Source organism: Manihot esculenta, chromosome 5 (assembly GCF_001659605.2).
Source record: "Manihot esculenta cultivar AM560-2 chromosome 5, M.esculenta_v8, whole genome shotgun sequence".
Lineage (NCBI taxonomy): Eukaryota > Viridiplantae > Streptophyta > Magnoliopsida > Malpighiales > Euphorbiaceae > Manihot > Manihot esculenta.
Window position 1 is genome coordinate 28,962,004 of NC_035165.2, and position 15,370 is coordinate 28,977,373.

Sequence of the window (15,370 nt, forward strand, 5' to 3'; positions counted from 1 at the left end):
TTATACATATATACAATAAATTAATAGAATTAATATATTATAATAATTAATTAAATTAATAGAATTAATATATTATAATAATTAGTGGATTTGTCATAATTTTAAATAAGATAAAATATACTATTGAAATGTAAGGTCTAATTCTCATATTTTTAAAATTTTATTATTGAATTATTGACATTTTAAAAAATTTACAATTTAGTCTTTGTCATCCATACTTTAATATATATTTTTATCTAAAACAATAAAATCTTCTATTTAATTAAATCTACAATTTTTAATTGTGTATATTGCAAGCAAATTTTCGGAAGTGTGTACAAATATGGCAAATTAGTTCAGTTTCTAGTTCTCTTATTTCCTATTTATAGTTTATATCACAACCAAAAACTCCATAGCCACCATTCCAGGACTGAACCCAGCTGCAACTGACCTTTATTAACAGCTAAACCCTTCTACTACGTACAACGATCTCATTGAAACCAAATCAGCAAGCCAAGCATTAGCAATTCACCATAAAAACCCCAAGCCCACCATCTCTTCCAGCAACTCTAGCTTCTCATTCATCTTTTCTGGCATTTGAATCCAAAGCAACAAGGAGTTTACTACGTACAAAGATGGCCGTACAAAGGAACTTTCCTTTAGCTTTTTCTTTGGTCATCTTCTTCTTCATGACTCCGAGCTTTTGTGTTGCTCAAATGATGAATCCCATTGATAGTTGCTGGAGACAGAACCCTAATTGGCGTAGAAGCAGGCAGCAACTGGCCACTTGCTCCGTGGGGTTTTCAGGGAAGATGACTAACAATATTGGGAAAGATACTATCCGCTACAAAGTGAGTGATCCTAGTGATGATCCATTGAACCCTAAGAAAGGGACTCTGCGATATGGAGCCACCATGATCACTGGGAAAGTGTGGATAACTTTCCAAAAGAACATGAATATTCAGCTTGTCAAGCCCCTTCTCATTAGCAGTTTCACCACACTCGACGGCCGTGGTGTCGACATTCACATCACTGGCAACGCTTGCCTTCTGGTCTACAAGGTGATTTTGTTTTTTCGTTCTTTTTTAGGTATATACAAGGTGAATTAATTACTAGGAAGCAATATCCAATTAATGATCTTTGATTACTATCCCAAAATTGTTCTATGAAATCATTATATAATATAATGGTTAGGTATTAGTTATTAATTATTGTGATCTATTATAATATAATTGTTGTATACATAATATTAATATTATAAAATTTCTCTTTCAAGAAATGAGATAGAATTATATAAGATTTCAAATTTAATACTACGAATATGATTCAATCGAATAATATATAAAAAAAATGACGAGAGATGATCAATTAATTAATTAAAAAAATATATTTTACAATATATATGATATTGTAATTATTAACTCATAATTTTAATTTATTTAACATCAAGTGTTAGATTTTTATAGAACTGATGTATTTGCATAATTTATATTATATTTCTGAATTTCAACCTTTTTTAAGTATTATAAATCCTTTTTAAAGGCATGAATATTTTTGTTTATACTTTTCAGGCAACAGATGTGATCATCCATGGGCTAAGGATTCACCATTGCAAGGCCGTAGGTCCATCATCGGTAAGGGGACCAAATGGAGAAATGGTGCCTCTAGGTCAGATGGATGGAGATGCAATCAGATTGGTTACTGCATCAAAGGTTTGGATAGACCACAATACACTGTATTCATGCCAGGATGGTCTTCTGGACGTAACTCGAGGATCTACAGACGTTACCATCTCTAACAACTGGTTCAAGGACCAAGACAAGGTTATGCTTCTTGGACACGACGATGGATACTTGAGAGACAAGAACATGAGAGTTACTGTTGTGTTCAATCACTTTGGTCCAAATTGCAACCAACGAATGCCAAGGTGATTTCTCTAAATGGGTCCTTTCTCTTTAGTAGCATGAGACAGCAACCAAAAGGAAAATCTTCTTATTTATTAATTTGAGTCAATGATCTTTATTGGCATATTAAAACATTGCAGGGTTCGCCATGGATATGCACACGTGGCCAACAACCTGTACCAAGGATGGGAACAGTATGCAATTGGGGGAAGCATGAATCCTAGCATTAAGAGTGAAGCCAACTACTTCATTGCACCAAAATCAGGAAATAAAGAGGTGATTAATCTACTTTGTAACCCCAAATTGAGTTATAATACTAAATTTTAGTATATTTTAGAGTTTATGAATAGTGAAGGGTCTACTATTACATTTTAGAGTTTAAATAAAAATATCAACGAGTGTTGGAATGAGTGATTCGACATTTTTTTCACTTCGATCCTCATGAGTAGAGCAAATAATCAATTGAAAGCTCTTTACCTCTTAGTGGGCCGATCTGGGTGGAATTTTTACTTTAAATACTAATTAGAGAACTCTATATATTATGAAATTTGACAAATATTACTTGTTTTGCATCTCAATTTGAACTAAGTAAATGGAGGAATATTATAGTCTTATGCACAAAAAATTATACCTACTAAGTAGTGTAATTGGTATTTAACAGGTAACATGGAGAAATGGCATCAATGTGAAAAGCAAGCCATGGAAGTTCTATTCCGTGGGAGATGTATTTGAAAATGGAGCATCTTTCATTCAGACTGGTTTAGGTGGGGCAAATCCTAATTATAATGATCAACAAAGGTTCAAGGTTGCAGATGCCAAGTTTGTGAAGTCGATAACAAAGTCATCAGGTGCTTTAAAGTGTTTTAGAACTATTATGTGCTGAGACACGATCAATCTGAAAGACGCAGAAGAAAACGGCAGATATTGTTTGTTGTGTATCGAAAAATTCTTATACGCATCTAGATGTACAAGTTGATTTATACATCTAACCAATAAAAAAATAAAATTAAAATGTGGATTTCAACATATTTTTTTTAAAAAAAATTTAATTACGTGTGAGAAATAAATATTTTTTTAATTACGTGGATTTCACCATATTTTAAATAACATTTTATGAATATATACACCCGAGCGTATGGAAAATTTCATGCTGTGTATCTATATATATATGATCTCCACTTGAAATATTCTACCTCACAATACTTTTCTCAAAAGAAAAATTTAAGCTAATGGATGTTATTCTTATATTATTTAGTAATTTGTTATTTTTCATCTTTTATCTTATACTATCCAGTCTAGAGGTGCAAGGATTTATAGAAGAATATGAATTATTTTCTCCAATTATCAACAAAACATATATTAAAAATATTCTTCCTTTTATACATACATACTACAGAATTTACCGTTTAGCAGCGTAAAAAATCAATTGTCAAACTATATAAATGATTTATTGCTAATCCGTAGCAACAGATTAGAAACTGAACGAGTAAACTTCAGCGAAACTCATTAGGAAATTAGTTAGCAAGATTTATAATATGTTGCTACCGTTACAATGAGTTTTCAAATCTATTGGAAAATCAATACTAATAATAATAATAAATTTCATTTATTAACAAATTTGCTAATTATAACCAAGCATGATGTTGCAAAATTTGTTGCTGAACTAGCCAAACTCTACCATCCCCTTCCTAAAATATTTAATAAATAAAAATATTAAAATATAGGATGCAAATATACATTTAGCCATTGATAATTAGAGTAAAAAATTATATGTATACAAATATTATACGACAATTGCAATAATACAAGGTTGACTTGCATCTTATTTATTCCATATATACGGTTTGCTTATAATTTTTATTTTATTTTTATCTCTTAAATTTAATTCGATTCAATAATTTAATTTTAATTTTAATATACTAGAAATCCTTTTAATTTATTACAATCAATTAATAGAAAATTACGTTTTATATATTATTATATTTATTTTTTTATATATTATATTGTTTGAAGCATTTAGAAAAAATTATTAATGAAAAATATTTTTAATTTAAAAAATTAAATTATTTTTATGAGTATATTTTTTCTTAGAAAAAGTTATTTATTAATATCTTATTTTTTAAATTAAAATTAAATAGTACAAAATAAATATTTTGTTAAAATATTTTTTAAATATACATTATTTTTTGCAAATATCTTTTCTCTAACTTTTATTATTTTCTCTTTATTTTTATATTTTTATTCTTTCCTCTAGTTTTTTCATTTTTCAGTTTTCGTTTTCATTCGATACATCCCCTATTCATTTATAAAAAAATTGGAACAATTTCATAAATAAAATCTTTGATTGACTTTTAATAATTACTTTTAAATATTAAAAAATATTTTACATTGATTTTTAATTCTTATTTACAAATCTAGTCACTTGAATTTTTTAATCAGATTATAATTATTTACAAATCTAGTCACTTGAATTTTTTAATCAGATTATAATTATTTAAAAAAAATTAAAGATAAATTATACTTTAATTCTTAATTTATAGTATAATTAATAGATTAAACCTTCTATTTTAAAATCAAAAGACTTAAACTTTTAAATTTTCAGTCTGTTCAAATTAGTGATTCATCCATTAACAAGTCCTATTAATAATTTATAAAATAATTATTTAACAAATAACATCTTAATTAAGCTAAACATATGACTAAGCTATTCCTCTTTCCCCTATTAGAAAAAATAGAAGGTGGAGAATTGTAAAAAAATAAGTTTAATTAAATCCCTTATTTTTATCTGATTTTGTTTCCTATTATATAATTTCTATTTTGTTTTCTTTTCACAATTTCTATCATTTACTCCTATATGTTTAGGGTGGTTATTTAAGGGTGTAAACAAACCAAACTGTTCGTAAGCTATTTGAGATTCGACTCGATAAAAATTCGATCGGACTCGACTCGTTTTCTAAACGAACTGAGCTCGAACTCACTTTTTAGATTCGTTTAATAAACGAGTCAAACTTGAGTTTAACAGTATTCGACTCGTTTAGACTCGCGAGCTGACTCATGAACAGACTCATAAGCAGGCTCGCAAACAGGCTCGTGAGCATACTCGCGAATAAATTTGTTTGCTAACATTAATCCCACATCGAAAGTTGAAAGGATATGGAGAATCGTGACTTCTCTATACGACAATCCTTCTATATTTTTTTCATTAGTTTTGGTTTCGAGAGATTTCAATTAAATAAAATAATTTAATTTAGAAGTTTTTTTATAATCTTATAATTTAAATTTATTTATAATTTAAATAAATTTAAATTATATTGAATTTGTTTATAATATAATCGAATTTAAATTTGAGGCTAAATAAGCTTAAATTCGAGATTTTTAAATAGAGTTTGAGTTGGCTCGTTAATGTGATAAACGAGTTTATCACGAATCAAATTCGAACCGAACTCAAATTTAATATTTATTTTATAAATTGAGTTTGGGCTTATAAATGAATCTAGTCGAACTCGATTTCGAACTCGAATTTTTAAATTTATTTTCTAATTGAGTCTGACCTTATCAAAATTTAGCTCAGTTCGGTTCGATTTCAGCCCTGTATATTTTTATTTGTCCCCTATTTTCTACCACAATAATCACACATAAAATCTAAACTTTTTATATTAGAGTTTTCTTTATAAATTTTATTAGCAGTTTTTTCTTCCAAAGTAAATTTCCTTTAGGGTATTTTTGTGAATTCTCCAAAAAGGTTTTATAGACAATTATCCAGACTATGAAAATTTTATTTACAAGCTAACACCACAATAAATCACACTTGCAAATCATTTTAAAAATTTTACTTGCCTTATTACCATTATAACCTTCAACCAATCCCAGTCTCTTTATTCATAGGAAAAAGATAAACTACTCGAAGAATTTAGCTTACAAAGAGAATAAGCAATTCAAGCACATATTTCACCATTCAGCTAGTTTTCAATGTTTTGTGTAATATCTAAATTTAAAAATTTTTCAGCATGAGCTTCACAAAATAGATTTATAAGAATTTTCGAAGGTCACTTCTCATAAAGGCTTCATTGTCGTTTTCTTTGTTGCTCAATCCTTACTGCTAAAAAACTCCAGTAAACATAGATCTAATCACACTAGCACACACTTACTCGATCATGCTCATCAATGCCACTTTTGCTCTAGATCTCCGGCCCTTCACTAACTTTACTAGCTTTGACAATTCCTTTTTCAGCGGCTTCACCTCTAACTTCGATATCACTACAATCCCAGAGAGTAAACATTACCACCAATTTAAAAATGAAAATCAATTGTATGATATTGATTTTTAATTTTAACGATACATATAATTTTAGAATTTATATATGAGAAGATGTTGAAGGTAAAAGAAAAGATTAAAAGGATTTTTTTGCCACTAAAAAATATTTTAACACAATAATGAACGGAAAGAATTTTAATTTTTACGGATTGAGAATTTGAGATTTAAATATTTAATTTTAAAAATAGATAGATTAATTTATTAATTATGATGTAATTTAGAGATCAAAGTATAATTTATTTAAAATTTAATTACTTTTAACAAAACAATTTAGAAACTAATTTAAAGTTAAATATAATATATAATTTTTATTATAATGAAATTTTCTGTTGGTCTTCTAAACTAGAGCTCCTACCCGTTAAAGTGTGAAGCGGGCTAGCAGAAACCTAGAAGGATTTACGCACGTAAACTTGACCCAACTTGACTGCGGCCCAATTAACCCAAAAAAGAAAATAATGATTTATAAAATAATTCATTGTTATTATAATTATTAACAAATTAATTTTATATTTTAAAAAATTCATTAAACTATATTTAAACTTTGAATTTTTAAAAGTTTTTTATTAAATTTTATAATCTTTATTAATTTCGCATTATTATCATTAATTTCTCCATCACATTTTATAATACAAATTAATGTTAACTGTATTTTTTTTAAATTAATGCTCACTGTGTTAAAACTTAATAATAAAAATATTTTAATTTTATTTTAAAATTATAGAAATTATTTAACATATTTTAAAAAATACAGAAATTAATTAATTAATTTAGTTATTTTGTAAAATTTACAAAGGCTAAATATTAATTTTTCCTTTTAATATCGACAGGAGCTTTTGTAATTCGCTACTGGATAGAAAATGAAGGGGCAGAAGCAAGTGGATATGGCGTTTCATTCGTGTCATCTTCTCCTTCAAGTTTCGAACTTTTCCATTCAATATGGCAAATGCGCTAAACTTTCTTCCCTATTTCCACAGGTACTTCCCTTATTCCACTCACTATAGTTGTATAATTTACCTATTTGCGAAGCTCATGTTTAAAATCTCCACTCTATTTCACTTAACAACATTGTTTGATCCTCCTGTTTACTGAGTTTAAGGCAAGCAAACTAGTCTTTGAGCTGCGAAATGAAGTCAGAAAACTGAACCAAAAACATGATTTCTAAAATGGTATCATGGGTAGAAAGTGAAAGCTAAAATGGATTAGATTTTGCATACAGCGGTTTTCCAACTTTCTTTGGTTGCTTCGATTTGCTTTGTGTTACTTTTATGGATTATGCTCCGAGTTTTGCCGTTTTTTGTCTGCAAATGTCATATGATCTCCCTTATTCTGTAAAGTTTCTCATATTTCTGGGTTTTGGTTTGTTTATAGTGATGGTTATCGGATTGGATGAGATTCCCCAGTTGATGATGGAGTGAGATGAAAGAGTAAAGAACATTTTGGGATATCTATAGCTTATGGGTTTTTGATATTTCAGGATTTTATCTGCTAAGCTCTTAAATTTGAACAGAATATATATAAATTGCTCTATTTTGGAGGTTCCTGTATGTTGCCATGCAAAAGCAGAATATTCTATATTCCAAGACCTCTTTCCTCTTTGGAACCAGCCTTGATAGGCAATGTGGTTCTAGAATTGTTCATATGGTTCCAACCATGAGTCTTTGTAGATGTAATACAAATTCGTGTCGTGTACGAGCCAAAATTGTGCCTATCAAAAGGATTGCAGGCTTGGATTTTCTGAAAAACAGTGATGTTATGCAACCTGGAAGAATCAGAGGTGTGGCTGATGGAAATCCTGGGGAATTATCTGATGAAGACGAAGATCTTTGTCCTGTGGATTGTGTTAGAGAATTTAAGAGCGATGAGGAATTCTTCAAAATTCTTGAAAATGCCAAAGAAACTGATACTTTAGTGGTGGTAGATTTTTTCCGCCCTTCTTGTGGAAGCTGCAAGTATATAGAGCAGGGGTTTGCAAAATTATGCAAGGGAGCTGGTGATGATGAGGCTCCAGTGATATTCTTAAAGCATAATGTGAGTACTTCTGTAAGCTGTGTTTGTGTGTTGCATTATGGGTATCATTTAACTTTACTAACAAGAACTGCACATATGAAGTGTTTTGAAACTAAGAATCATCTATTTTATGCTAAATAATTATTGTACTTGCTACCGAAAATGATATCTCCCCAAGGAGTCAACCAAGAAAGCAGGACTTACAATGATCAATGAAATAATCTTGAATTCTAGTGTGAAATCTCTAATCGAAATTGGCAGACAATTGATGAACAATATGTGTCACACAGTATGAGCCTGAAATTGCGAATGCAGTTTAAGGCCAGTCCTGTTTGGCTTTGCAGTTTGGTTATATACTACAGAAATCACAGTATCATTAAGTTCTGATGTTACCTGAATTCTTGATGCTACTCACTGCAGGTTATTGATGAGTATGATGAGCAATCTGAGGTTGCTGAACGACTAAGAATAAAGGTAATGAATAGTATATTTGTTTGTATTGATTGTTATTACTTCTTCATCTGAGAGTCAGGCCTGAATATTGTTGTTAACTTATTATTAGCTCCTTGATCAAAACTACAATTAACTATGCTAATATTTGCTCTGATACATTTTGAGGTTTCTTCTCCTTGATGCAGACAGTGCCTCTCTTCCATTTCTATAAAAATGGAGTCCTGTTGGAAGCATTCCCTACCAGAGACAAGGAGAGGATTATTGCAGCAATTCTTAAATACGCATCGCCTGCATCTACAGCCTACATGAATTAGTCAGGTTACACTCTCAAACTTTGTTCCTGCAGAAAAATAATGAAATATTTGGAGGGAGAGTACGTGCGATTGACTGCTACAGAATATTTGTCTGTAATAAATACAGCGTATACTTAAACGATAGTCTTGTGAGTGTAGAAGGTAAAGTTATGTGTCTTCATACTTGCATTCATTTGCTATTGGAATAACAACATCTCATGCCAGATGATCTGATGAACATCTCAGCCATCCTAGTAGAGGTTGCATATGTTCCAAGGAAGAAGGAAAGGAGTAATTTATGTTCCTTTTGCATTTCTTATTGACATGATTAGATGTTCATTAGCTTCCAGCAACGTTGAGATATATTCTGAAATGCTAGAAGCTTCCATATCTGGAATATGATAAATTCATGTGTTCACTCCCTTTTTGAATTCTTAAAAATTGTCCAAATTTTTTTGTAGAAGGCAATCACAAAGAGCAGCCGTTTTGCTTCAGTTAATTTCATCTTACATGAAAAAGGATTACATTGAAGGATGCAACAACATTAAGGAATTTCTTAAAGGGAAATGATTCTTTCCTTTTTCTTCGCTTTCCTAATCAAGCTAAGCCAGTTGGTCAATGATTATGTTGGCCGTTTTGAAAAATTACTATTTAATCCTTGTGATATGAAAAAACTAACTATATGAAATCATAAGTATGTTAAAAGGTTTATTTGTCAATTTTAACTATTGTGAAAACACAAAAAAATTGCAAAATGCCATTATCCATGTTGCACATTGAACGATTAGTTAATTTTTCTGTACCATAATAATTAAATAGTAATTTTTGTAAAAATCATTTGATGCAATTGTTGTTTATTGATCTAAAACCTATGTAAGATTTACTATAATCTACCATAATCAATGCTTACAATAAAGTTGAGGTTTAGACGATCTTTTATGAATTTTTATCCCAATCTACATATGATGGTTGGAAAGAAACATTTACGAAGTTAAAAGGAACATATGGTGAGAATTATAAATGGGGGAAGGCAATATCTGTTTGTAGTCAACAAGACTTGGCTCATTTGGCCTACTCAAAAAGGCAACGAGGAAGAAAATGAGAATGAGAAAAAGAACACAAATTCATTATAATATTATTTGTGCGCCATCTAATAGGTCTTCTACTGAGGCTGCAAGAATGTCTTTTGGAATTCTATATTGATATTGGTAGTGAATGGATGTGTATGCGAATTCGAATTTATATACCATCAATAAGTTTTAGTTAAAATTACTAAGGTTTCGACTTGAATTCAGTAGTTACAGTTCGTACATATGTATCTATCTTTCAATGAAAAAAGCAACAAGTTGAGGGGAGTTAAGGGGAGAGTCGTGTGTACATGATATGACATTAGTCTTAGATTGAATTCTCTTTAGGGGCATCCCTTATGAATTGGTCTATTTGAAATTTTACATTGATTGTGGATGGATGTATGTATAAACTTGCACATTAATAAATATTTTATTAAAATTATTATAATTTTAATTTAAATTATTATAATTTTATCTTGAATTCAGTGATTTGGTCCACGTGCGCTGTCCATTTTTCAATAAAAATTAAAAAATATTAAGATTGCAAGAAAAAACATAGCTGAGTATCTATAAATGGAAAGGGGCTAATCTCACATTCTAAACTTATTATGGATATGGGTGACTCTCGTATCTGCAAAATCATGCTCAAAAGAAAAAAACTGCCATGATTTTGCTGCTTCATATCATGCAATTCACAGTACCCACCAATCACAACCCCATTGATGAGAATGGTAAACTATGAACCGTAGCCATGGAAAGTGATCACTTCTGCTTTGGACAAGGACACAAATGGCTCAATCAGCAGGAGAAAAACCTGGCCCATTCAGAGCCATAGGGGCATGGCAAGGTCCCCCACTCTACTTCAAAATATCATGGCCATTTGGGAAAGTTCAAGCACTATTAAATGCTATCGACCACTAGTAGCCACATCTTTTGTCGGGTCCATTGGAAGTAGCAGAATTGTTAGGATTCGTATTGAGTTTTTTTTTTTTTTTTGGAGGATGCCTGCTCCACCTAGAGAAGACTATTCCTTTTTCAACTTCGCCAATCACAATTCAACATTTTGCTTTCTTGCAGCCTCTAACAAATGGCAACAGGTGTGGACATGTTTGGTTTCTCTCTTCAGACAGACACGTGGTGTTAACAAAAATGCATTCAAATCAAGTGATTGATTCTTGCAGAATCCTTTCAAAATATTATAACATTATATGCTAATGTAAAAGATACAAGATAAAAAAAAAGGGAAAAATCTAAGTATCCCCATAAGAGTGTTGATTTGGGAATGATTTGACCCTATGTGGCTAAAAATAAAAATACTTAGAAGAATAGAAATACAATTATATTTGTTAAAACTTGATAATCAATTAATCCTAAGTGGTGGATTCCTTCCAAAATCTGGCTGGAAGTCCATGGTAAGGAACTGGGAATGGGCCATACTGAATCTCATTTTGAGATCCTACCACTTCCCACCTGCAAGCAAAATACAAAAGCTCTTGTCATTCATTGTACATTTAGCAATCATAGAAAATCATTCCTCTTTCCAACTGCACCAATAATCTTCTACTTTCAATTTTTATATAAATTTACTTTTAATAATTTTCTTATTTTTATGGGCATTAATTGATAATAAATTATGAATTTGAAGAAAAAAATACCTGAATTTGGTGGATAAATGGTGGGTGATGATAAGCATCTCCAACTTAGCAAGCTCATTTCCTGGGCAAACATGAACTCCACTTCCAAATGGCATAAATGTATTGGGTTTTGGTGGAATCTGCAAATATTTAGAATGGAGGGAAAAATTCATAACTGTCTCTCTCAACGATGTTGTCTTCAAAAATTAAACTTAAACCTTTTCTTTAAAAGTACAGTGTGCTTTATCATTACACTCAACGCTTTGTTAGTTGGAGAAGCAGATTTTTTCTTTAGCCAATAAGACTTATAACCACCATCTCTGAAGGGAAACTACCAAAGAAAATGAAAGGATATATAGTTTATTTGTACCTCGAATCTTGAGGGATCAAATTTGTGAGGATCTCTAAAATATTCTGGATTGTGATGAATGTTCCTGAATAAAGGCATCACCTTCCAACCTTTGGGAATCAGGTACCCTGTCAATGTAAGTCATTTTCCTTGAATGTCAATTTCCATAACAAATTATTAAAGAATTGTGTCAAGGTCCAATAGAATTCAATCTCACTACTCTATCTAAGGACCCCATGCAGTTTAATTTGACCTTCCAGTTGAGACTTCTAGCTATCGGTAATCTTAATTAGGTTTGAATTTCTGTTAGAGATGAGATTAGAAAAAGACTAAAAAAACCACAAAAGAGCTTAATTGGAGTTATTTCTCTTACCCTTGTATTCCACATCAGACACTGCTTCTCTAAAAGTAAAGGATATAACGCTAGCCATTCTCAGGCTCTCTAAAACAACCTAAAAAAAAAAAAAAATCAAAAGGCAATTATATAAAATAACATCAAAAATATTTTTTTTTTTTAAAAAAGAGAAGAAAATACTCATAAATAAAGTACATACTTTGTGAGTAAAGGGCATGTTTCTAGTTTGATTCCAACTCAATGGCTGACTACCTTCATTATTCATTTTATAAATCTCTTTCTGTTCAGCCTGTAGAAATAATTAACATTAATTATCAATAATTCATTAATGGAAATTTGTAAAATCACTGTGTTCTTAATTCCCATAAGAGAAAAGTCAAAGACAAAAGACAAGAAATTATGAAAAAACGATATGATCCAGATCATATTAATACCTTTACAGCCTCTAGAAGTTTTGGGTTATCATGGAGATATTTGACAATCCATGTCAAGGCACTGGCCGTCGTATCCTGAGCTGCAAAAAGAGCTCCGATCACGTTGTCGGCGATTTGATCATCGGTTAAGACCTGTCCTTTATCACCTTTTGAGTTCAGTAGACAACCCAAAAGATCCTTTTCTAGTAATCTCTTTTCTTTTCTTTCGCTGATAATGTCACCGAGAATCTTGCTCAGCCTCTTCCTCGCCTGTACATGCTCAAAAATTTCAAATTACGGCGACCCAATTGAGAAAGGCTCTTGTTGAATAAAGGGTAGGAAAAAAAAAATTATACTTGAAGTTAGCTTACCGTCAGTGCCTTCTTGTAAGGAGTCCCCGGCAGGCTTGTCGGAAAGGAGTTGTAACCTTTATCAACTATTCTGTAGTTCTTTTTCAATTCTTCTCTATAATGAGAATCCAAATGCCCAAAAAATGCCAGAATACCAACTTCAAAAGAGAACTGTAACCAATGGTGAATGACCCAGTAGTGATGAGAATTAAATTATAAGATACTGACAGATAATAAAAAGGCAACAAAAAGTTTATAAAATGATTATCTCAGAATCATTAAACCTGCCACTTTAAGGAGGCCAATGACATCATTGAACCAAAACTAAAACCCACCTTTTTCATTTCATGAAAGGTATTGATAACATGTCCGCCATTCCATGAGTCTAAGGTGGAGGCTGCTATGGCTGAAATATCAGCAACCAAGTTTCGTAGTGAATCCAGAGACAAGGAGCCTTGAACTAGCTTTCTTAGACGCATGTGGTATTCTCCTTGGTGAAAGAAGATGGCTGATGGGCCGATTAATCGTTCTTTGCTTTTGGGATACGTTGGTTTGAATAAGTGAGCTTGGGTCACTAGCACGAACCGAGATGCTTCTGGGCTAGCCAACATGACACAAGGGCAACCGAGAATATGGGTCTTGAAGATTTCTCCATATCTGTTTCACCATATAAGGCATTCAATCTCATCATGCAGAAACAATGAATTATCATAAAAGAATCAAAAGTACATAGAAGAAAGAGAGACCTTTTCTGTTTTTCTGTGAAGAATACATTTGGGTCTTGAGAATAGAGTTGAAGAGTCTCTCCAATGTAAGGCCACCCCATTGAACCTGGAGGAAGCTTAACTCCATTATAGACTTCTTTCTTGCCTCTTCTCATGGCGACATACGAGATTCCACCAAGAAAGAAAATGAAAACATAAACAAGAATCGCATACATTTGTGTTCCTTTGAGAATGTGTTAACTAGAGTATCTTGTAGTAAAAATGCTCAAATGATATCCTTGAAATGGCGAGAGAGAGAGGCAGGGGAAGTGGATTTATATAGAAGCACAGAGGATAAAGATGAAGTACAGGATAGGAAATGAAAGAAATCGCACTTTCTATGTTATATATGGTAATTAATATTCGTACAACTCCCACCACAATACATGAAAAAAAATTTTTTTTTTTTTCAGAGAATTTTTCACCACCCATAGTCTAAGGACAACAAATACATATCTTTCCATAATCTTAATCCCTATCCTAATTATCACTTAACAATGGCTTAATTAGTATTCAAAATAATTTTTACAGTAAAACTAATTACTTAAATAACTTTTTCAAATTATTTAATATTTTTAAATTAATTTATTATTCCAAGCTAATCTCGTAATTTATTGATGTGGGGTCATTCTCACTATTTACTGGACGTGAGAATATTATTTTGTAGTATTTTTTACTGTAAATGTGAATAATATTGAAATAAATAGAATGAGAGATTTAAAATCGAAGATTTTCTATTATCTACCTGGAGAAGGAAAACCAATATACGATTTATTGGATATATTTTAGAATATAATTTGATTTATTTTTTAAATTATTATGTTGTCAAGTATTTTATTTTTTTGAAATATTAAATGTCTATATCAATTAGGCTAAAGCAAAGGATATTTTTTACTGATCTTCTTCTTAAAATGACAAAATCTCTATTTACAATTAAGTGGTAGGAATAATATTCTCACCTTAAATATATTGGATTAAAATTATACTAAAATTTTTTTATAAAGTGAATTTAAAATGTTTTTAGCTATTTTTTTAAAAAAATATTTTAGCAATAAAATCTATGAAATCGAAAAGTTTCAAACTACTATTAATTTACCATGAAATCTGTGAGAAACAAAAATTTCCCATTTATTTTTTTCTTTGATGAAAATGAAATTTCTCATTTTAATCTCAAAATTATTGTAAAAATTTAATTCAATTAATTTCATTTTTTTATTAATTGTCTTATTTAAAATGAAATAATTCAATTCATTTTAATAAAAAATCTCACAAAACATAAACCATATAAACTAGTGAAAAAATTTATTTAAATTATTTTTTTTCCGAACCATCAAAGACTAGATATAGGTTAAAAAGTTAACTTCATATCTAAAAGTTACCCTAATAATTTTCCATGGTTTATAGTAATCTGTCTATAATTGAACTCTGGAAACTTGCCATGCAAGAAAAAAATACTCAAGATAACATCAAGTCGTGACAGCCAC

At 30.4% G+C, this 15,370-nt stretch overlaps 3 protein-coding genes across 5 annotated transcripts; 2 read left to right on the forward strand and 1 right to left on the reverse strand.

The window, feature by feature from the left end:
• The first annotated feature begins 776 nt into the window (after positions 1-776).
• LOC110608006 (probable pectate lyase 4) lies at positions 777-2,766 on the forward strand. The gene is made up of 4 exons (XM_021747202.1): positions 777-1,040; positions 1,551-1,906; positions 2,024-2,159; positions 2,545-2,766. Exons 1-4 carry the CDS (start codon positions 792-794, stop codon positions 2,764-2,766), a joined length of 963 nt encoding a protein of 320 aa, XP_021602894.1. The 5' UTR covers positions 777-791.
• Positions 2,767-7,037: 4,271 nt separating this feature from the next.
• Positions 7,038-9,643, forward strand: LOC110608007 (thioredoxin-like 4, chloroplastic). Of its 3 annotated transcripts, none has more exons than XM_021747206.2 (5): positions 7,038-7,172; positions 7,567-8,226; positions 8,626-8,679; positions 8,844-8,976; positions 9,416-9,643. In XM_021747206.2, exons 2-4 carry the CDS (start codon positions 7,750-7,752, stop codon positions 8,970-8,972), a joined length of 660 nt encoding a protein of 219 aa, XP_021602898.1. In that variant the 5' UTR covers positions 7,038-7,172; positions 7,567-7,749; the 3' UTR covers positions 8,973-8,976; positions 9,416-9,643. The 3 variants fall into 3 exon arrangements, with proteins under 3 accessions (XP_021602898.1, XP_021602896.1, XP_021602895.1); XM_021747204.1 differs by having other exon boundaries at positions 9,413-9,642; XM_021747203.2 differs by lacking the exon at positions 9,416-9,643 and having other exon boundaries at positions 8,844-9,357.
• Positions 9,644-11,193: 1,550 nt separating this feature from the next.
• On the reverse strand, positions 11,194-14,208 carry LOC110608009 (abscisic acid 8'-hydroxylase CYP707A1). Its single transcript, XM_021747209.2, has 9 exons — positions 13,869-14,208; positions 13,458-13,779; positions 13,144-13,293; positions 12,794-13,042; positions 12,559-12,648; positions 12,378-12,456; positions 12,026-12,132; positions 11,677-11,795; positions 11,194-11,491 (listed from the first exon to the last, which is right to left on the reverse strand). The coding sequence occupies exons 1-9, from the start codon at positions 14,060-14,062 to the stop codon at positions 11,392-11,394; spliced, it is 1,410 nt and encodes a 469-aa protein (XP_021602901.1). The 5' UTR covers positions 14,063-14,208; the 3' UTR covers positions 11,194-11,391.
• Between the last annotated feature and the right edge of the window lie 1,162 nt (positions 14,209-15,370).

Excerpts from the sequence above, each read along its gene's own strand:
- LOC110608007 (XM_021747206.2), top strand. The coding sequence starts at position 7,750 with ATGCAAAAGCAGAATATTCTATATTCCAAGACCTCTTTCCTCTTTGGA. Across the intron at positions 8,227-8,625 it reads TGATATTCTTAAAGCATAAT|GTTATTGATGAGTATGATGA; the intron begins GTGAGTACTTCT and ends TACTCACTGCAG. Across the intron at positions 8,680-8,843 it reads CTGAACGACTAAGAATAAAG|ACAGTGCCTCTCTTCCATTT; the intron begins GTAATGAATAGT and ends TCCTTGATGCAG.
- LOC110608006 (XM_021747202.1), top strand. The coding sequence starts at position 792 with ATGACTAACAATATTGGGAAAGATACTATCCGCTACAAAGTGAGTGAT. Across the intron at positions 1,041-1,550 it reads CTTGCCTTCTGGTCTACAAG|GCAACAGATGTGATCATCCA; the intron begins GTGATTTTGTTT and ends TATACTTTTCAG. Across the intron at positions 1,907-2,023 it reads TGCAACCAACGAATGCCAAG|GGTTCGCCATGGATATGCAC; the intron begins GTGATTTCTCTA and ends AAAACATTGCAG.
- LOC110608009 (XM_021747209.2), bottom strand. The coding sequence starts at position 14,062 with ATGTATGCGATTCTTGTTTATGTTTTCATTTTCTTTCTTGGTGGAATC. Across the intron at positions 13,294-13,457 it reads CCTTTCATGAAATGAAAAAG|TTCTCTTTTGAAGTTGGTAT; the intron begins GTGGGTTTTAGT and ends CATTGGTTACAG. Across the intron at positions 11,492-11,676 it reads CATTTATCCACCAAATTCAG|GTGGGAAGTGGTAGGATCTC; the intron begins GTATTTTTTTCT and ends TTTTGCTTGCAG.